The sequence below is a fragment of the Triplophysa dalaica genome, chromosome 21 (genome assembly GCF_015846415.1).
Source record: "Triplophysa dalaica isolate WHDGS20190420 chromosome 21, ASM1584641v1, whole genome shotgun sequence".
NCBI lineage: Eukaryota > Metazoa > Chordata > Actinopteri > Cypriniformes > Nemacheilidae > Triplophysa > Triplophysa dalaica.
In genome coordinates this window covers 6,432,215-6,455,906 of record NC_079562.1, presented here as the reverse complement: position 1 = coordinate 6,455,906, position 23,692 = coordinate 6,432,215, and the positions used below count along the sequence as shown (strand labels likewise).

Genomic DNA, 23,692 nt, shown 5'->3' with positions numbered 1-23,692 from the left:
TGTGGTGCACACAAACATGCAATTTATATTGATTTAATAAATAACAGGATAAATATTGTGCACCTATAATGTGCATTTACAAAGACAAATAATCAAAATAAAATTCTTGAAATGCACACAAGACAAGTTCATTGAATAAGCCGACAACCTCAAGGGCCATTAAATGCAAAGTGAAATCGACTAGGTGTTGTTTAACCTGTTTATGAACTTCCCCCTGTAAAAACAAGGCATTTGCATGACCTTACATGTTGTCGGCCTATTAAGCATAATCAATGCAAGGACACAGATGTAAACACACTTATTGACAAGGTTGTCAGTAGATTTTAGAATGTCTGAATGGGACACAGCGAACACCAAACGGTGCAGTAAATTGGTAATGCATGCTTCCCAATAATCTTGAAATTCAAATATATAACATTACATAATACCAATATTTTATGTAGACAGTTATATCGAACACACGTATCTGGCCCAAAGTTGACTTCCGGTCTGGTTTGGTTGTAGTTTAACAATTTGATTTTTATTTCATTTATATTAATATATTTAAAATTCATAAACATTTTATTCCATATTTATTGTAAAAAATTACATTAAAACTACTCGACAGTTATTGATTCTTTGCGGAGGTATACCCGAAGTTAAGTTTGGGACACATAACGTTTGTGTATGTTGTTGCCGGTGAAATCGTCTATACAGTGAATGAATTCACTATACATTAAATCCTACAATTTAACATCCGATATTGGCATTTTCCAATTTTCACAGATGAAAATAAAACTGTCATGAATCAGTGGGGTGGCAGCTCTCACAAGCCACCTCCCTCACCTTTATTGTCAAGATATATAATATCAGCTCCACAACTCCAGACTTAAAAAGGAGAGTGCCAGACTGAAAAAAGTTACATCACATGCCTCACTGACACACACCGTATTCCATATCTCCCTCTTCACACGGTTGTTTCGTTCGGAAAGTCATAAAAAATCTTGATAGATGTGTGTGATAATCAGGGGCTTTTGTTGAAGAATGGGCTTCTCCTGAAGGGCCCTGTAGGGCCCAGTGGGCGTAAGTGCTTTTGTTTCTGAGTTTAAAGCTGAATGTTTTGCCAAGAGCATTTCTGTGTCATAGGAGCAGTTGGATAGATGAAGGCCCCATGATAATGAGAGGAGAAAGCCAGGTCGGAGTGCAGGGGGAGGGTCCTAGAGATCTGCTTGTTTGATTGACAGCTCCAGCTATGAACTATCTTACTACATTGGTAGCTCCGTGATGCAAAGAAGTTGAAGAGATGTGAGGAACAGAAAAAGAGCCTTCTTCTACTCACATTGTGACTATTATTAAATATGAAAAATACACAAATCTTTTGCACTTCGCAAAAGAGGGCCCTTGATGGGTAGTGTTAGAGAACGGGCGGGTTAGAGATGTCCAATTTTAATTTACTCTGTCATGATGTCTCATTTGACACCTTATGGTGTGTCAAAATGTCTTGGGAACTGAAAGCTATAAGATGTCATTCACAATTCAGTAGGTATAAGTTTTTCAAATATATATATGTATAAAAAGAAATAAAAGATGCAAGGTCCTTATAAGCAGCCGTACACACTGTAGATAGATTGAAACTAGCAGCTTTACCTCTTTCTATGAGAGATGTAAAAATATACCCAGCTCACGGTAGACATCTCTGGCTATCTCTGTCTGCCTTTCTCTTGTCGAAATGATCCTTACTTGAGCATTTATTTACAGGCAAAGAGCTGAATTAGAGTAGCAGGGACTGCTGGTGTGGCTTTTCGCCACTGGAATGAAAATGAGACATTATGCCTGTGAAATACTGTCTGGGTGCTTTCAGTCTCCTACGGAATGCGTGTCGGAGACTGCAAAGAAAAGGATTTGTGAAGCATGTTGGCTTTTGTATGGGTCTGACGAAATTTAAAAAGATAGTCTGTGTGCGTGTGTGCATCAAAACATGTGAGCGAAGTGGCAAAAACAGTCTTCTTCTTAAAAGCATGCATCTCCACTCATGGTTTCTGTTTTCCATTTATCGCTATGAGTGTTATGTCAACTAGTCATTCTATTCTTTCTAAACCAAATCCAAAATTGCAGAGATGACGTATCTTTGAAGGCAAACCCGAAAGTTAGCGCTGCATTGGTTCCCTCCACCGAAAGCCTATGCATTATTTCCATAGTCTTTTGAAAAAAAACAAGATTGGTCGCTCGATATCAATCTCACCACCACTAGAAACTTTATTAACACATGCTGCCTAGTGAGTAATTACTCCGTGAATGAATATCCATCCATGAATTTTGAGATTAGTGCCCATGATGGCTTGTGTTTGAGAGGCTATGTATGAAAACGTCTTACGTCCCCGCCAAAGGAAGTAAAGTAGTTGCTTTTAGCAACTTGTTAGAAATGCTTTTAAGACACAAAATCACATGCAGGTTATGACTGATGTCATTGATTAGAACGTGAAAATATTTAGAGTTTGTTTCATGAAATCTACCAAAAACCCATAAAAAGACCCATAGACTTTGGGAGGATGAAACGGGAAATGCTACCATGCTAACTCGCTTCACGGGTTTGCCTACAAATATACATTATCTCTGAGGTACTCTATTCAGATTGCATTGTGAGGTCAATGCAGATTCTCATACCTACTTTGTTTTTTACTTATTACTTACTTATTCCTTTAGATCTTGAGGTTTTATTTCAATATGTGTAAGGACCCACATCATCATGTTTTTATATTGCTCCTGTTCCAGCTGGCCAGGCCGTGGGGTGCATGTTTAGACTTGGGTGGACTTCGACTGTCTCTACAATTGCCATCTTTCTTCCTGAGCATTATGTGAGACTGAGAGGTCAATACAGGTGATCCCTACTGCTGTTTATAGTGTTACAGTCAATTTACTTCCTGCTGGGTAAGACTGTTTGTTTCTGTGGGTATGTTTGCTGTAGACACAGCGTTCCGTGTCCCACTTTCATGGTAAACCAAGGAGGTAGTAAGGTCTGCTTAAGTGAAAAACACAGTAAATGCACATGCGGCAATCTGAGATGTAGAAAGTACTGGTAGCCTTGAAGCAGGTTAAACAAACAATCAAAATCTCTTCCCTTTAGCTTTTTCCTTATTCATCTAATACTTTGTAACGGCTTTTGGTCTGACAAGAAAGCTGTCAAATCACAATGTTTTGTTGAGGAGAAGAAGAAGTGCAAGTATTTCTGGAGCTTGCTTTGCTTTTTAGCTTCAAGCTGAGCCTCAGGTAACAGGAGTGACATAGGAGACACGTCTGTTCCTCAGTGGGCCATGTAAAACACCAAAGCAGATGTTCAGAGAGGAAGGCTGAACATGACGCTTCCTGATTGGGGAGAATGAAACATTTTATATAATAAGAGCCCAATGGAAAAACATGGCTAAGGGCTCGATGGATGCAAATATCAGAAAGCACTGGATACAGAGGCAAAGTTTACAAATCGCCTCATGTTTTACTTATTGTGTATGCATCAATTATTGATATAAATCAGATGAATCAACTTTTCTTGGTCCTTTAGGGACCATCAAGCCGGGCACATCCTTGCATAAAAAGTGTGAGTGTGTGCAAAAAACAGAGTGCAAAAGAATCGAATAGAAAGCATGTTTATATGCGCCGCACACAGCATATCTACCTATAACCAGGCAATGATTTTGACCTCATACAACCTTTGAAACAATAATCGGCACACCATGGACTTCCTGTAATTAATATTACACTAAAATGACCAACTATCCAATAACACAAATATTTAAAACCAAAATTATGTTTTGTGATGATAAATTAGCAATGAGAAGCTCTTACCGGACTGTTGATTGATACACCAGATCTTCTCGCCTGCGGTAATCCTCCATATGGGAGTAATTGGTGTTGAACATAGCATCGTACGTAAAAATCTTCTGCTTAATAGTTCCCCCATCAGTAACCTGTTAAAAACAAGAATGAAACATTGATGAAACGGAAAGTGTCTTAAAAAGTGAATTTTCCACAGACCCACATACATTAATAATGAGAAGAGACTACAAGACCTCAATGCCCACAGGCAAAGTTAGCGCTCATGCTTCAAAATGATCCCAAACTCTAAAGAGTTATTATTGGTATATTATTTAAGGGCTTGTGAAGAGATGAATTCAAATTAGCTGTAAGGAACCTGCCGAGAATGATGAAATCAGCAAGACACTCGCTAATTTAGTACACTACAAGATGGCGATCTAATGAAGATCGATGACGTTTCTGCTGCATTTTGTTGGTCTGCGACACGGGAAACGTAATGAAATGTGAAGAGATATTGCACCGGTGAGGGATATTTGAAGCCCCATTGACTTATTTTGAGTTTTTTCCCTCCCTGACTTTCCCAGTAAATGATGGAGGGCCATTCTTTTTGCGCTAATATCCACAGGGGAGAGGAGTCGCTTAGCATTTGAATGACTGTGATTTCTCTTCAGTGCGCAGAGAGAGAACGCAGAGAAAGAAGGGTGACAGATTTTAATGGAACGTTAATGCCTGCTTAGAAGTGGTGGAATTGTTGGCAGGACAGGTGTCTTTCTTCCGACAAACGGTTGAGATGTTATCTGTTGCGTCTTATTCATGTCCCCCGGTGCTGCAAATCAGTTCTGCACAGATTCTCGACAAGTTTTTCTCTGTGTGGGAAATAACAACGGCACGAGGACGATGTTAAATTGGGTTGAGTCGAACAAACAATTCACGCTGCCCTCGCAGATAAGTGCGGGATGGCCTCAGTAAGCCCTCCGGAGACTCGCACTTACTCACTCGTGGTGAGCACAGTGACTCATAATTGCTTAAATACTTTTTAGAAAGGAATTACGGGAACAATGAATATAAAGGCTAAACAATTCAAGAGTATAGGAAAATATTTACATAATACACGTCTGCTGGCGAATTCTAGATGGTAACATATTCTTTATTATGTTTTTTTCGAAATACGACTCTATGTACATCTTTCATGTTTTTTCAAGCGTGCCTTTGAAGAAAAAATATATTCAGGATTTAAGAACGTTTTCTCGTTCTGACATTTTCTTATAATTAAATAAATTACAATATGAAATAGGAATATTAATGACAATGGAAAAGATAATGTATAGTTTAAACATTGCAATTACAGCTCGGTTTTTGCATTTTCATAAAAATGTCTCTTCTGATGAACAACGCTTGCCGTTTCGCAAATGTCACGGCAAGCATCTGACCCAAGAGCCACAAGCGCAGGTCTCAAAAACGGGCAGTGAAGTGCTCATTTTGCTGCCGAGTCAACCACGAGCATTTTTAAGTGACACCACTTAAAAACCATCCGAGGAACACTTTACCATTTCACTTTGAATGTGAAGATTACTCCGGCCATCTGGCTGTCTTGTAAGTATATGTGGGTATGGTTGCTAAAGGGCCCCGGTTTCATTTGGCTACAGGATAACAGGGAAGCGGTGACATTGAAAGGTCACTTGCTAAAAGCAAACCTGTGTTTGAAAGTTGTGTTTTCCCGTCAGGTTGGTCCTGGTTGCTATTGCAGTTGACTCCAATAATGCTTTTAAATTGCTTGAAATGCCGAGACACAAGATCTCTTCTGTCTGACATCGCTTTGAAAAGACGTGGAGACGAAAAGTGCTGCCAGAAGCTGAATACAAATTCCTCCAGACTCCGAATTGTTGCACCATTGTAATGGACAGTGAGCGGGTTCACGGCCTGTCTGGAATACAGCTTCGCTTTAAAAGATGTATGAAAAACTGCATTCTACCCTTTCATATAACCCAAATCCTGGTTCATAAATCAAAGTGCCTTACAGAACTAAATCGTAAAAATAACTGAACAATAAGTAGAATACGCATGTCTTTTCCTTGTAATTGAAACCTCTCCCAGCCAACTCCGAAAGAAAAAGCCAAATCTATAATTGCCAAGAGACACAAGGTGAATGGCTTTTTCTGTTTACATGCATTATGAAATCAGAGGGTGCTTGTGTTTATTGAAGCACGTATGAAATTATTAGATGAGCAGTGAGCGTATGCTAAAATTGGCAAGCACACAATGAGTGGGAGAGTAAAGGTTCTGACATTCTCTATGATAAATAGAACCGCGGAATGGGCCTTTCGGGAAAAATAGACACTGTCACTCGCTTTGTCATGATGACAAGAGGAGAGGACTGTAATGAGAACGTCTAGAGCATGATGGGAAACAAAAGGTGACTTGGTTCCACTGTGCAAAATCGAATAATGGAAAAAACTAGGCATAAACAAATAAATAAGCATTCTGCAATTCTAACATTAAATGTATGATGTAGATACAGAAAGAAACGTAGTCAAAATGACTTTATTGTTGTTGGCTTTATGCCTTTTCTCTTCCATCTGATGTCACTCAGCACAACACCCTTACTTTATATGTGATCCGATTTAGCAAATGGTTTTGAATCCCAAAATATATTGCATGTAAAAGACAACATATTGTTGCAAACTTCCCGTATGAGTCTGGCCACAATTTTCTGCATTCGCTTTTCCTGAATTAATAAGTTGAATTGACAGCACATTTAAAACACAAATGTACAGTCCTGACATTTAACCAAAACAGGCCTGAACTCCCATGCGGAAGAACATCCATCATTGATGTTGTCTTGTCTATCTTGTCTATCTAACCTAAGAGACAACCTAATAACAGGAGAATGGATAAATTATCAGTTTTTGAGAAAAAGGGCGCATGGGGGATGCGGAGATTCAGTTTATTTGACTAAATCACTACCTTGCCTTACCGCCAAAATACGGGAGCACCACAGTGGGCGTCCATGTGGAGAGGAGGAGATGATCTGTCCTTCAACCTAACATGCTAACATGCCTCACAGCAAGAATCCTAGGATAGATTTCTAACTGATTCCTTTCGAACTGATTCAAGTTGAGGTTGAGACACCAAATACCGAATCAAACACATTATTTGAGAAACTGATGCTTAATTACATTCTACCACATTTAATGGCGGGTGAACTGAGGAGATGTCCAAAACAATGAATGAAATATTATGTTGTAATTTCTGGTGAGTAACAATTCATTCATTATTTTTCTTCCAAGCGTCCCCTGTGCGAGGACCACACCTGACCTTTTATCTGTCAATTTTGATCACTACCATGAGGAAGCTCAGTCAAGCAGGCAAACCGGATCAAAGGGAGTTTCTGAAGGGTGCAACCTACAACGATAGGGGTTAGGAAGGCAGAGGATCCCTACAGAGTGTAAACAATGCAAGCCGTCTGCTGCCGTTCCACATGGTGGCTCTGGCTTTCCCCTTACCTTCATTCAGCGCACTTCAACAGTGACAACCCATCCCCTGGGCTTCACCGAGCTGTGGTTATTTATAGAGCGCTCCTGCTTCACAACCTGTAGACGTACACACTCACAAGCAGCAGACGTTCAATGGCTTAATCTAACCGTGACCTTAGATAACTACCAGAGTCTCATGAAACACAGCGCTTCAGGAAAAGCATCCATGCTTATGTAGTCTTCCGACATTGCAACATAATGTATATACCCAATGTAACACATTTTCTTGTAAGAAAGATGTTGAAAGCAAACAGTATTTGCTTCATATTTGCTTTTATCTTCTGAATAATGACCAGACTACACAACACAGAAGCGACTGCTTTAACTGCTTAAACTTGTTGATAGAATGGCGCAAGCAAAGTAGAGGTCATACAGTACGCGAGGTTCACAGAAAATTCATCTATTTGTAGAAATTACATGAACGCAGCTGCCATTTTCATGAGCTGGAATTTGAATTGAATTGGCAGTGCTGCGCAGGGCCTTGAAGTCAAATGACATGAAGAAGAATTTACTGTCAAAGTCAAAGAAATTCAACAAATGCTGTGGGTTCCACAAAATGGTCAAGAACAGATAACGCATGTGTTGTCCAAGTTATGTTTATGTAGATCTGCAACATTTCAACATTCCTATCAATCTGATACACTTTTCAAGGATTTATTTAGTACAGTTAGACACAGGAGGGGAGTGATACTCAGAGGAAAGGAAAATCAAACAAGAGCTCTCCTCATCTCACATCTCTCCTAGATCAAATGAACATCAAATTGAGACATAAAGTTAAGTCTCCTGCTTCTCACATGTTTCTCCTGAGACAAAAAAAGTAAATTTTCTCATGTTTGTCTTCACTGAAATTTACAAGAGATCTCAATAACATATCACACTGTGTGAAATTTGCGTCCGAAATTTATGGGAACAATGAATGGGAACCTCACGTTGTGTTAATCCCATTTACACACTGCACAACAATTCGGACTGGGTTCCATTTTCTGCGTTTTTGGCATCTGTGGCAAGCATTTTGAGAGGCGTTTTGACAATTCAGAGACACTGTACAAACGAGCAAAAAAAAGCGAGAACGCAACAGAATATTTGTTCTGTGAGAGCCAATATGATGCTTTGAAAGGCAGGGGTGGAGTGAGTCGTTGGTTGCAATTCTCAACCGCCCCGCTAGATGGCAATGGATTTGGAAAAGAAAAAAATACTAACAAATAATAAAACTGTAAGTATTAATACTAAATACTAAAATAAAATGAAGTACTTTGAGAATATAAAATGCACCCAAATCACTTCTTTTTCAAAAACTGTTTGCTATTTTAAGGCATACACTGCTGTCATTGTTTCTTCTTTCACCCAAGCCCTTCACAGAAGTTTCATCTTGCTCCAGGACCACACAATCCTCTTATTTGCTACGATTTGTCATGAACTGAGAGAGGCTGACAGCCCTAACATTAGGGATTGACGGCAAAAGAATAACCAGCGCACTTATGTCAAGCGTATGTCAATGACGTGAGAGAGCTAGCTAGCTGTTGACTGCACTTCGGCAGAAAACCGCACTCACAAAATTCTGTCGTGTCTCTTGAAGGTTTCAGGTAACGTAACATGGCTGTTACGCTCTTTAATAAGTATATTTAAACAAATCCATATTTACGTCTCCAGTCAGGAGTGACAACAGTATTCTGCTGCTGAGTGAACACAAACCCAAGGTTCTATACAGGTCTAACATCCAATATTCTTTGTATGTTCTCCATGTGAGTCCAGGAGTCAATCTCATCATGTCTGCACAGTACACTATACAAAGCCATGTCAAACACACGGTCTTACCGTGTTTAAGAAGGCTTTTGTAAACAACCAGTATTTGCTATGGACTTGTTTTTATCTTCTGAATGATGACCAGACTGCACATCACGGGAGCCAACGCAGACTGTTTAAACTGGTGTGTTTTTATAGCTTAACTGGTAGAGCTTGATGTCAGCAATGTAGAGGTCATGTAGTACTGTATGTGTGATTTATAGAAAACTTTCTGATAAAATGTAAACTTTGTTGAAACTGCACTGAATGAAAAAATCTGCTAATTTATTTGAATTCAATTGGCCGTGTCACACAGAGCCCTGAATTGAAATGACATGAAGAACAATCAACAAAAGTTGTTGTTTCCACAAAATGCTCAAGAATTTAACATACAGTGTGTGTATGTCACAATTTAATTCTGAACGGCACACAACCCTGCTGCCGAATGAATGAATCAATGTATTCATAATGTATTACGTGATTATAGCGCCATCCTTGGCTAAACTTTGCAGACAGGTGGATGGTGGAATTCGAGTATAATAAGATTTATTGCAGTTCTTAGTGTGACTTGACACATCGTTATAACGCTTACAAAAAAGACACGATCAGGGCTTTGTACTGATCTCAGTATTACAGAACAGCTCATCTGCATGGCAATTGGTTTAATATTGTGATTCCACAATAGGAACAATGCCGGTGTTTGAATAGAAAAGGAAACAGTATTGCTGTATAACTGGAAGTGTGGTCGTTTCACCATCACAACAGGCTATTCATACGAAAATCTAAATCTAAATGCACAGCATTTGGTGTTTCTCTGCATGTCTCTAGCAGTGTTGGGTAAGTTACTCTAAAAAAGTGATTAATTACTAGTTTCTAATTGCATATTCAATGTACATCATATACGATGTAAAATTACTCTCTATTTAATAACTAATTACTTTCTATATCCCAAATCAATCTTGATTAGAACTGATTCACGGATAGACATGAAACGGCTTATTTAATTCATTCAAATAAATAATAAATAACTACAAACATTATTCTTATTAACATACAAAATTATACAAATGTGAGAAGGATATATTGAAGCATACATTTTAAAGTTAGACTTATAATTTTGATGTCATTTCCACTATTGAATATTTTACACAGTATGTAGATCAATTACATAAGAGTTAACTTTAAAGAATCTACAGGAAAAATAAGAGTTATCCCTTATTTTACTTTTTCAAGGGACAAGATACAAATTACAGTAATTAATTACTTAGTAAGTAGTTACACCCAAAACTGCTAGAAATTTTATCCTCTATTATGAAATTGAACTTGGATCCTGTTGTGTTGGGTACAGCGAGCGGTTTACTGGATGAATTACTTGCTGCACAAAACTAAAAGGACTTTGATAGACTTTTGCAGATGCCATTCCAGTGGTTCTTAAAGCGTTACTAGACTGAACTATTTTCTGTACCTAGTTCACTTTTTTACATTAAATCTATTGCATTTTTATTGTGCACCATAACCAGTTAAGTTTCCTTATTCGCCACATTTACAATATGTTAATGTTTTGCGTATCTCAATAAGGGTGAGTAAAGGGTAAAATAATGTTAATGTTGGGTAAACTGTTACTCTTATACTAAAGTAATGTATTCAAATATACTGTATTGGTTTTGATATAATAAAAAAATCTAAATTAAACAAGATCTAAGTAAAAAAAATCTTTTGCTATGCAGAAAGTATATAAAATACATTAAAAATAACAATTTCATATGGGCGGAAGGATTCAAAGTTTTTCTAGTATTAAAAGGTAAGCCTGACCAAAATAATAATGAACACACACAGAGACACAACAATCCCATGACACAGCCATGACACAGATCAAGTCTTAAAAGTGCAGTGCTGTCATGTGTAGCTCCAAAATAAGAATATTTCTGACAGGCTTTACACATTTTATGTCATAACAAATAAAACTACAGTAATGAGGCACCTTACCAGTCAAACGCACATATTTTTTATATTTATATATTTATCCAGGGCACCCACCTCATTAACACTGGCTAACTAGACAGATTGATATGTCTGCCTGCTAAAAGAAAAATGCAAAACTGTAATGAGGAACCCGAAGGTGTCTGTACGAAATGTCGAGACACAACAAGATGTCCATTGGAGTGGTAAATATTCCCCTGCCTCGATGTGAGTATCACATGCTCCAGGCATGCTGTCACTCATTTTTATTCTCAGACCACCAGGGAGGGCAAAGCCGTGATTGGATGAGGCATTTTCTGGCAGATTGCAACGGTGGGATTAAAACTCGTGCTGTCAGACATGTTCCAGCTCTGATGGGTCCCAAATCAGGACAGAGGAGAACATCTGAGTGGCTCTGGTTTTAAAGGTCAAACCAAAGGCCAGACCCAAACAGTACTGGACACAGTTGATACACATAAAAATGTATAGCTGTCAAACCAATGAATGAGACAAACACACTTTTAAAGAATATAATTTCACAAAAATAAACTTGAACATTGCACAGTGTTTTGATGCCACGGGATAGTTTACCCCCCAAAATTGATGGCATCATTTATTCATCTTCATAATTTGATAGTTTGAGAAATGTCTCCGTGGTTTTGTGCCCATACAACTGAAGTCAATGGGGGCTTATGTTGTTTAGAAACAAACTTTCAAAATTTCATCGTTCTGCAGAGGTTTAAAGGGGCAAGTGCGAGTAGGGGGCCACAGCGTGTACCATTTGGGCTCAGCGGTTGACATGCCCTCCTGGAAAAAGGTTGTATCTACAGTACAGTAGCTGCTGAAACATTAAACTGATTACAGATAATGTGACGTTTCATGTCTTCTAATCTCACCGGCAACAGAAAAATTAACAGGAAGGGTAAATTTAATAGAGAATTCAGCCAGGAGTCTCTCCTGCTTGTAATGCTGTGGATATACTGTCTGGAACATGCATTAACCTACAACTGAAGGACAATCAGGACTAAGGGGAGGCGAATAAAGGTTACATTGCTCTGCCAGAAGGACAGCACAAGTTCCTAGCCCTGTGTTAATAGTACATGTGAATCTAAACCTTAAGAGCTGCCTATTAATGCATCATAGGTGCATTCCCAACACGAAAGCTGGAGGCATGATTATGCATGACTTTAGCTGCCTTCTAAGGTGCCTTTTTGCGCAAGATAAGCCCAGCACAGAATGTATTCTTGATGGAGTGTGCAATCCCAGAATGCTTTGCGACGAATTCAGTAAAAACATCCACGTGGGAAGTGGAGACGAAATGTAAAAAATGTTTTAAATCAATGAATAAATGTAGGCTAAATAAATAAAAATCCATTAAAAAAAAAAAATTTTAAGCTGACATTTATGTGTGCAATGTATGCATACTGGGCATAAAACATAGGAGGAGAATTATTTATATGCTGACTATGTAGCGCTTTCAAAATCGATCATTTGTGAAGTCTCATTTTAATTCATATCTGAATTAGAAAGGAGCTGTTTATGTAGGTTACAGATAGGAGTTACAGATCCTTTCTGTCCATTTAAGTGTTACAGAAATATAACACACTTCTAAAATCAAACTTATCCATTTCTCACACGTATCCAGCCAAACAATGAGTAAAACGGAGACGTTATATAAGTTTAGTCAATGAGGAGACCAAAAACACACATTATATAAGTGTCATTCTGCAGTCTGAATATGAGGCTTAGACTGAAGGACATGGTGACATTAGAAGGCTACGAAAGAGAACAGCAAGACTTCTAGTAAGAGCTAATGCTTAATCCCTCGGACCAGAGAGAGCTAATGAAGGGACTTCTATGTGGCCAAACAATGTTTGAGCATCTACATCTTCTCATATTTATAATATATATAATTGCACTCAGCTGGTTAAAAGCTGTTGGCAATACCGCACACCAATACCAACTTGTGACAACACTACACTCCATGGAGTCAAGACAATAATTATTCAGTTGATTCGTCGTTCGAATATTTCATTTTATCCTTCTGCAGATGCGAACAGGCAGGGGTGGGCGAGAGCGCCAGCAAACAGATGGTCCAGAAGACATTACGGGCCACAGCAGATTCTGTGTGTCTGCATATGTTTGGAGCGTTCCAGAAGAGACTGTCTCTTTGCACTACACCTGCCGCTCTGGACAGAGCTTCTCACCATCTGGTTGTGCTGGTGGCACAGCTAAATAAAGGAAAGAGGGCATAAATTATGCAAAGCTAGTAAGCGGCGTAATATAAACTTTAAAAATGTCAGTCTCAGCTAAAAATACTGAATCGCTTTATTCAGCAGTGTCTGTGTCAGGATATAGTAGTATGAATGGCTATGATTCTAGAACTGGGAATATTTATTTTGGAATAGTTTATAGTTTTAATGCTAGAACCTGTATGTGGTGATTTGTCTGTTTAAGAAAGTTGGCAACTGAACAGCGATGGCACCCGTTGACTTGCAGTGGTTTTGTGTCCTTAAAATACAAGTGAATGTGTACCGTCACTGTTCGGATACCAACATTCTTCAAAATATCTTTTTTTGTGTTCTGCGGAAGAATGAAATTCATACTGGTTTGAAATGACAAGAGGGTGAATAAATGAAGACAGATCTTTCATTTTTTTGTGAACTATACTTTAAAGAAAAGTGAACATATTTTTCAATATAAATGTTGTGTGTAACCCCTTTTCAGGTTCAACCTACTACAGAGATCGCAGTGGCGTCGATCAGAGACTGTAATCCAGAGAAGGGATTTGGCCTTTATTTTCTGATGATGGGGTGTCAGGGAGGTTATTTAGGATTAATATACAGATTTGAAGTAATCATTCCTCGTGTTTTCTGTACAACAACAAAATATAAAAAAGAGTTTATCCTCTGACAAAGCCTTCAAAAATTCATCAATCTTACATGCTCAGCAATGAGGCTTATTTTTGACTTAATACCAAGCACAACGTTTCTGATTTATTAATTTTTAACAAACTTTGAAGAGGAAACAGACGGTGACCTATTGTTTTACAAATCATTTTGTTTTTCAGCGTGACTATGTCTCTGCCAATTGAACACAGTATGACACAGTTAATTACAAACAAAAACCCTCATTCAATATTAAATATCTCCTTGTTCTTTCATCCGAGTTTCTCCACTGTGTGTCAAATCCAGTCATTTTTTCTGTTTGTCATGTGGTATTGACGTATAGTGCCCCAGCCAGATTGTAATATGTTATGACAGCTCAAGGGAGTCTTCAAAGGGAGGTTCTTAAAGAGAGTGTATAAGGGAAGCTTTCAGAGATAAACCAAAAATGTCACTCGTATTCAAAGAGCGTGTGAAAAAGCTTCCATCATGAACGTTTCCTTAAGACTTATTTTTACAGTGTCATGTTGAATTTGATCAAAACCTTGTGGCCATGACCAGAACTCCACTTTCAGAATCCGATACTCTAGCATTGCGGACGCTAGTTTTACACATGACTTCCTGTGAAGTGCATGCAGTTGTAGTTTTGCTGACAATTTCTAGATCAGGCCTCTTTCAGGAAACACACTTAATAATAAGATGAAACCAAGTCTGTGAAAAATGTTATACTGTTTATTAAATAAAATCATCTTACAAAATCTGTGAAAATATAAACTTGATGTCTTTAATATCAAGGCACAATTACTTATTGCTTGAATGTACTGAAAGTCACTTTGGATAAAACTATCAAAATGCATGTTAATGTATTAATGTATATAAGTAAAAGGGTAAATGTAAAAATATTCATGAATACAGCGATAATGTGATCACCATACCAAAATGTATAATAATGGGAGTAAAATTTGATAATTCTAAAAATAATTTCTATAAAAAAGCATGTGGTAGCCTAATACATAAGTGGTTGACAGAACACACCATAAATAAGCTTTAAAAATTAAATATTCAAAACAAAATAACAAATTATAAATTATTCAAATAAAAATTAAATAAAAATGATTTCTAGTTTTTCCTGATAGGGTAAAAAACTCACTGTTCAATTTGTAATTTGTATAAACTGCCACAAACAAACAATCACAGTTTATGCTGATGTTTTCAGCATAAACTATTTTGCAAATTCAAAATGAACATGTCATTCTGCTTTTCAAATAAATGTATGTGATTGGAAGAATGTATACATATTTGTACAGGAAGAAAACACTTTTTCTGAAATGTTTGCAGGCCAGCACTTCAATGAAAAATAAATTGCACTAACAAATCTTTAAATATGTAATTGCCATTGTTTTGTCTCAAGAAGCATACCAGTAATGTTTTTATCTAAGGCATTTTAATAAAAGCGACTTAAATATCCTATTTTAACTAAGGCATAGTCCTGGCTTTAGTTAAGCCTTGTCTATGAAACCGGGCCATGAATCATTAAATAGGACCCGACCACTTTGAATACTCAGCTGGACACTTTAGTGCCTAATGAAATGGCTGTTTTGCAAATGTAAGAGTAGGTAAATATGTTCTCTAACGCAGCACCCGCAGCACTATTGGTCCTCCCTTTCTACCTCTATTATAGACTCTGCCTTGATTTAAAATAATGGTTCTTTAGTAGCAAGATGCTAATTGACAATACTGGCTTCAAGAGTGCTGACTTCTCAGACTGCCTGAGCCTGACAGCTTTAACAGAGTATTAATTGTTTGTGGCAGTTTACAGAAGTACAAATCGAAAAGTAGAAAACGTTAGCCCATAAAAGTTGGACACATACCCGGCGGTGTTAATGAGCTCTGTCCTCCAGGTGTGGCATTTGTGTGCCAGTCAAATCTCTTATGCCTTTACTTTCAGGGTATCTGGTTTATTTGCATTCTGTAATTCAGTTTACAATGTAATTTCCAGCAGGACTTGAAATATTGTCCCAGTACTATAGAAAAAGCAGGAAATGCTATAGCCTGAGGATAGAACTTCAAGCCAGGCTGCTGTCACAAAAGCATAATGAGTCCTTGGTCATGCTGAAGAAATGCTGTGCCATCTGTCCTTCATGAGACTCCATTACTGTAAACACATTTTTATTCATTGGCTTTTAATTCAGTTTGGGAGCTGTGGTGTGTATAACGTTATTGTTGTTGGTTTTATGACTTTTATATACAGCACTTTGGTCAACTGCGGTTGTTTTAAATGTGCTTTAGAAATATATTTAACTTGAAACTTGAAACGATCTTTTAGTGATTTACTGTTTTCTACATAAAATCATCCTACGTCAAGAACACTCTGTGAAAATATAACCTTGGTCTCTTTAATACTGAGTAATGCAATGTCAAAGATTGGAATCATAGTGACATTAATGGCTGAAATCAAACTTTGATGCTTGCTATCCCAGAATTAGATTTTGAGACTTTAACCTGGATTTCACAGACTGGTTTAAAGTTAAACTCCTTTTTTATTGTTTCTGTGTGCTTTGCACATTCCCTCACATTTTTTTTCATATACTCATTTGAAACGGAAAATATAAAACTTGTACTTCATTTTCTGCAAACATATCTCATTTATATAAATGTGCTGCTGTATCTGTGTGTTCGTAGCATGTTTGCATAAACATACAGTAATGTCAGATCTCTACGAGGCAAATTTAATAATAATGTCTCCAAGGAGGGGCATGGCAAGCTTGCTATTTTCCTCTCCACACACCCATATATCCTTTTGGATCTTCATTTCCTCACTAACATATAATATGGAAATGAAAAAGAGAATAGTAAATAAAATGAGTAATGCTTTTTGGCCAAGAGGGACCCACTTAAGGATTGTCTAGACAGTATAAGAATTCCCAGAATGTGCTCTTTTTATACTGCTAACAGTGGAATGTTGATTTTGTAACTAAGCAAAGAAAACCAAAGAAAGCTTGATCCATCAGCGACAAAGCTAGTCTATAAGCTTCAATGAGTGTCATTGCAAGGGACACCATTGATGAGTTCGACTTTAAGCAAATGAAAAGTGATGTAATGTGGCGGCGACCAATGAGAGTGCACACAAACAGGACACATAGAGGAACAGGTATGCCTTCTAGCAAATAACAGCACAGAAACGCTGCAACCTATTGCTGTCATTGTGATTATGGTTTGAGGCAAAAAGTACATCTTGAGTCAAGTCTTAGAGTCCAAAGGATAGCGAACACATAGGGTCAATGGACACATCATGTCCGTTTGATTTCCGTCTGACTCACGCTATAGGACACACTATATGCCCACCAGACACATTCACACAGAGCAACGGTATGAGCCAGTACAAGGATCTCTCAACACCTGCGACCGTCTTGACAGGCAAACTCACACTTGTTATATCCTATCAGTCCCCACAATCCTAGATGGGTTGTACTTAGCCACTGAGGAAAATGTGGACTAATGGATTTTGCTAGGAAAACAGAACTCTGGGGAAAACAGGGGCATACATGTTTACACTCTTGCTGTACGGGACAGACAGAACATGACATTCACGTCAGCAACTTGCAGTGTGCTAAAAACAGACGAGTGCACCATAAATCTCCCTTTATTTCATGTATAATGAACCGTATATATATATACAGTATATAAAGCCACAGAAAAAATAAGAGACCATTTCAAAGCTATTTTGAGTTTTTCTGAATGTACTATGTATAGGTATGCGTTTAGGTAAAATTACATGTTTTGTTTCATTCTGTTAACTATTAACAATATTTTCTCCCACTTTTATAATTTATTATTATTTGCATTAATTGGAGAAAATTTAAACTGGAAAAACAGGTCAAAACAACTTAAAAGTTTTCAAAGTATTTCAAACCTTAAATACTGGAAAGAAAACAAATTCATATTCAATCTCAAGCAATACATAGAAATATTTGTACTTATATTTAGGAAAAGTTCAAAAATATTATAACAGCCGGCGAACAAAACATAATATAAACACAAACATAAGTTCCGGCCCGGTCCTCTCTCTTCGACGGTCCGGTCGCTCGTTCCTTTTATATGCTCCCATCTCCTACGTGATTCGAGCCCGGTGTGCGCACAGCTGGCGCTAATTCACAATTACTCACCGGACTCGAACCACGGTCTCGCCCCGCCTACTCTACTACAAATATACTTTTATGTGATAACCTCGATTTTTATCACAGTTTTCATGTGTCTTGTCATAATTTCAATCTTTCCAATTGCTGTTTATGACTTCGTCACTCCTGAGGTTTGACTTTGTTGAAATTCGACAGACACTGAACAGGAATGGCCACAATACAGCGAGAAATGCTGATGAAATGAAAATTTGGAATAGTCTCTTAATTTTTACCGCACCTACATATAATATGTATCATATAAATATACTATTGCCCTTATTTATGCTATATTTTTATCCTGCATGGCCCCTGGGCTACACATACCACAGACTGAAATCATTAGCGTAGAAAAGGAACAATGCCACAGAGCATGCAGATGGAGGAGATGGAGGTCTCCCTGTTTTCCCTCACAACCACTCGTCGTTTCTCATTATTCTGTGTCTTCAAGTCTCAAGGAGTCTGCGGCAGGTGAGAGAGCTGTCAGAAAGAAGCCATGAAAACGTCTTGGTTACGTATGTAACCTCAGTTCCCTGATGGAGGGAACGAGACGTTGTGTCGAGAACGACAGATGGGGTTCGCCCTTGAGAACCAATCAACTCTGACTACTATAGAAAAGGCCAATGAAATTTGGCGAATGCAATTTGCATGCGGGACTCCGCCCCCGGAAATCCGGTATAAAAGGAGGCCGGCGTGCAGCATTCACTTACCTTTGTTCTGAAGAGCCTGAGACCTCTCAAACTGCAGCAGAATCCGATACGTGTTCGTGGCATAAGGGACACAACGTCTCGTTCCCTCCATCAGGGAACTGAGGTTACATACGTAACCAAGACGTTCCCTTTCTGTCGGTCTCTCGACGTTGTGTCGAGAACGACAGATGGGGTTGCCTATGGAAAACGCCACAACGCTGTATCGCGTCACAATCTCTAGCGAAGCGACGGTAACAAGCCTGGGCGTGTCATCTCGAAGCTTTCGTGAGACTGTAACCTTCCAGTGTGGTGGTCGGGGGGTTCCAGAGCTTTCTTGGAGAAAGATGGGTACAGCCCTGACCGGTAACTTTCACGGACGGGGCCTTAGCTCTCTATAGGCGAGAGGCCGTCCGGATCAGTTTACACCGGGTAAGCGCGACTCTTAATCAGAGAAGCGCTACAGAGGCCACCTCCTACCCGTGGGGAGGAATATGGTGGATAAAAGTATGGTCTCGTCCTTGGAGGAGAACGCATGGAATGTGCGGACTGGGTAGTTAACCGCGAGGTGGAGGTCCACCTGGGGAAGTTCATGGGTTACCATGTGTGGGAACCATAGTCATGAGAGTATAGCAGACGGAACAACCCACGGTGGGGGTGTTGATGCGTCTGACAGCACCAGGCCGGTTAGAACTATCTGTGATAGGTCATATGGTATCCCGGCCTAAGGGAAAGGTTGCTCTGCCCAACCAATCCGCAGGGGGTGCTTTGCTTAGTGATGGATGGAATGCCTGTTCTTAACCAGAGTCTGGGTAAGAAGGGAGGCTGGTGAAGTACCGATTTCCTTAGCCATGTGATAGGGTAAGAAGAAAAAGGTATATATAGCACACTGACCCAACCTGCTAGAGGGTGGGATGGTGCTTTCGCAGGCATACGCCCTCCCGGATGCCAGTCCTACATGTCGCCACGTAGGACGTGGGCTGACACCGGGTTTACGCGAAGATTGTAAAACCTTGCGAAGGTGGTGGGCGTAGCCCAACCCGCAGCTCTACAAATGTCTGCTAGAGACGCGCCTCTGGCCAATGCCCATGAGGAGGCCAGACCCCGTGTGGAGTGAGCCGTAACCGACAGTGGGCATGGGAGATTCTGTGATCGGTATGCCGTCGTAACGGCATCTACGATCCAGTGCGCTAATCTCTGCTTGGAGACAGCCTTCCCCTTCTGCTGTCCTCCAAAACAAACAAAGAGCTGGTCAGAGCTGCGGAAGCTCTGTGTGCGGTCTAAGTAGAGGCGCAGTGCGCGTACTGGACACAACACGGACCGGGTTGGGTCTTCCTCCCCGATGGGGAGCGCCTGCAAGTTCACCACTTGGTCCCGAAAGGGAGTAGTGGGAACTTTGGGCACGTATCCGAGCCTGGGTCTCAGGACAACGTGAGAGTTACCAGGCCCGAATTCAAGGCAATCCGGGGACACAGAGAATGCTTGGAGGTCCCCTACCCTCTTGAAGGAGGCGAGCGCCAACAGAAGGGCCGTCTTACTCGTCAGGTGAGGAAGATCGGAAGCTTCAAGGGGCTCGAAGGGAGGCCTGGATAGGCCCCCCAGGACCACGTTAAGGTCCCAAGAGGGTACGGAGCGGAGACGAGGCGGGTTCCGCCTTCTCGCGCCCCTTAGGAACCTGGTGATCAGGTCGTGTTGTCCTAGAGACCTTCCATCTACTGAGTCGTGATGAGAGGCAATTGCGGCTACATACACTTTCAGCGTGGAAGGGGAGATGTTAGTCTCCAATTTCTCTTGTAGGAAGGACAACACGATACCGATCGAGCATCTCTGTGGGTCTGCTCCTTGGGAGAGACACCAGGATGAGAAGAGGCGCCATTTGTAAGCGTATAACCGCCTAGTGGATGGCGCTCTGGCCTGTGCAATGGTTTCAGCCACAGCGGGGTGTAACCTGCTCAGGATCTCCTCGTCCCGTCCAGAGACCAGACATGGAGGTTCCAGAGGTCTGGTCTGGGATGCCATAACGTGCCCATCCCCTGAGAGAGCAGGTCCTCTGTCAGGGGAATGGGCCAGGGGGGAGCTGTTGTCAAGAGCATCAGCTCCGAGAACCAAGTGCGGTTGGGCCAGTACGGCGCAACCATTAACACTTGTTGCTCCTCTTCCCTGACCTTGCACAGTGTGTGTGCAAGGAGGCTCACTGGGGGGAAGGCGTACTTCCGCTTGTCCCGCGGCCAGCTGTGCGCAAGGGCATCCGTGCCGAGGGGGGCCTCGGTCAGGGCGTACCAAAGCGGACAATGGGTGTTGTCCCGGGAGGCAAAGAGGTCTATCTGTGCCTGGCCGAACTGTACCCAAATGAGCTGAACTGCGCGGGGGTGGAGTCGCCACTCTCCGCAGGGCGTGTACTGGCGAGAGAGCGCGTCGGCTGTCTCGTTTAGTACGCCTGGGATGTGTGTGGCCCGCAGGGAGCGGATCACCTGCTGACTCCAGAGGAGGAGGCGTCGGGCAAGTTGTGTTAGCTGCCGAGAGCGTACGCCACCCTGGCGATTGATATACGCTACGGCTGCCGTACTGTCCAGGCGGACCAGTACGTGCTGGCCCTGCACCAGAGGCCGGAGCCTTCTCAGTGCAAGCAGCACCGCCCACAACTCTAGGCAATTGATATGCCAGCGCAGCCGGGGGCCCGTCCAGCGCCCCGCTACTGCGTGCCCGTTGCACACTGCACCCCAACCCTGCAGCGAGGCATCTGTTGTCACCACAACGTGCCTCGTAATCTGCCCGAGGGGAACTCCCGCTCGGAGAAAGGTCATGGAAGACCATGGGTTTAGAGTGCGTCGGCAGACAGGAGTTACCACCATACGCCTGTTGCCGGTGTGCCACGCCGTCCTCGGAACTCGACTCTGTAGCCAATGCTGAAGCGGTCGCATGTGCATCAATCCGAGGGGTATTACCCCCGCGGAAGACGCCATGTGTCCCAGGAGCCTCTGAAATTGTTTCAGGGGGACCGCCGACTGCCTGAAGTGTTCCAGGCAGTTCAACATTGACTGGGCGCGTGCTGCGGACAGCTGCGCCGTCATGGTGACAGAGTTGAGTTCCATACCGAGAAAGAGGATGCTCTGCACTGGGGAGAGTTTGCTCTTTTCTCGGTTGACCTGAAAGCCCAATCGATCTAGGTGCCGGAGCACCATGTCCCTCTGCGTACACAACAGATCTCGCGAGTGCGCCAAGATAAGCCAGTCGTCGAGATAGTTGAGTATTCGCACGCCCTTCTCCCGGAGAGGAGAAAGGGCGGCTTCCACGATCTTCGTAAAGACTCGTGGAGACAGGGACAGACCGAAGGGGAGGACTCTGTACTGATATGCCCGACCCTCGAAAGCGAACCGTAGGAACGGTCGGTGTCGAGGAAGAATCGAGACATGAAAGTAAGCGTCCTTCAGGTCGATTGCCACAAACCAATCCTGACACCTGATAGATGTCAGGATGCGCCTCTGGGTTAGCATCCTGAAAGGCAGCTTGTGAAGGTGCCTGTTCAGGGTACGTAAGTCCAGAATGGGACGCAACCCTCCGTCTTTCTTTGGAACGATGAAGTACGGGCTGTAAAACCCGCTGTACATCTCGGCTTGTGGGACGGACTCGATCGCCTGTTTCGCCAGGAGGGTGGAGACCTCTGCCCGAAGCACGGAGGCGTCTCTGCCTCTGAGAGAGGGGGAGATGATGCCCCGGAACTTGGGAGGGGCCCTGGCGAACTGGATCGAGTAGCCGAGACGGACCGTCCGCATTAGCCACCGAGACAGTGTGGGCAACTTTTGCCAAGCTCCCATGGACTGTGACAGGGGGACCAAGGGGACGGCCTGCTTCATCATTCCGACCGAGGGTGGTTCGTTGGCAGGCAGAGCCAATCGCATGTCGCGGAGTTTTCCCCGGAGGGATGGTTGACTCCGCCTTTTTGCCTGCCTGGCGGGACAACGGCACGCACTGTCGGTTTGAGAGTGGTGACAGTTGTCGCATGTGTACGGCCTCACACCTCGCCAGGGTGTGAGGTCGGTTCGCCGAGCACAGTCCGGTGGAGTGTGCGATCGGCTGGAATGAACGCCCGGGGAAAGCAACTCTCTTTGTGAGTAAGTGGGCGCCAGGCCCTGAAAAGGGCCTGGCTGTGGAGACGAGGCAGGGATCGTCCCATACCGACCGGTCAGAGATGGTACTGTGAGGGTCGGGCCAGATGTTGCTTCCTCCGGTGTCTTCTCGTCAGGGCCGCTTCTTCCTAGAAGGCTGTTGACGAGGAGGAGGTCTTCCCTTCGGGCTCTTTTTCCGGGGTGCAGCACGGGGGTGCACTTGAGCCGGTGCAGAGCTCGAAGGGGTCCGGGGCTGTCGGGGAGCAGGTGGTGCGCGGGAACTCGGAGGCCTGGGGGCGGCCGAGTCGCGACGCGGTAAGATATGGCTTATAGCCTCCGTCTGCTCCTTCACCGCCGAGAACTGCTGTGCGAAGCTCTCGACGGTGTCACCAAACAGCCCACCCTGCGAGATGGGTGCGTCGAGAAAGCGGACTTTCTCGGCGTCACTCATTCTCGCAAGGTTGAGCCAGAGGTGTCTCTCCTGGACCACCAGAGTGGACATCGTCCGACCCAGGGCCCGCGCCGTCACCTTAGTCGCCCGTAGAGCGAGGTCAGTGGCGGCACGGAGTTCCTGCATAACACCTGGGTCGGCCCTGCCCTCGTGGAGCTCTCTCAACGCCTTAGCCTGGTGGACCTGCAGGATGGCCATGGCGTGGAGAGAGGAGGCGGCCTGGCCCGCAGCACTGTAAGCCTTCGCCACCAGGGATGCCGAAGTCTTACAGGCTTTGGACGGAAGGCGAGGCCGGGTCCTCCAGGTGGCGGCCGTCTGCGGGCACA

The 23,692-nt window shown here is 42.2% G+C and overlaps 1 protein-coding gene across 2 annotated transcripts in view; it reads right to left on the bottom strand.

Annotated features, from left to right (window-relative positions):
• The window catches only part of igsf21a (immunoglobin superfamily, member 21a), a 224,451-nt gene that overhangs the window by 113,341 nt on the left and 87,418 nt on the right, over positions 1-23,692 (bottom strand). For both annotated transcript variants that reach the window (XM_056734385.1, XM_056734386.1), the window contains exon 3: positions 3,820-3,941. In XM_056734385.1, coding sequence (XP_056590363.1) covers positions 3,820-3,941 — 122 coding nt within the window. The remainder of the gene's footprint in view (positions 1-3,819; positions 3,942-23,692) is intronic.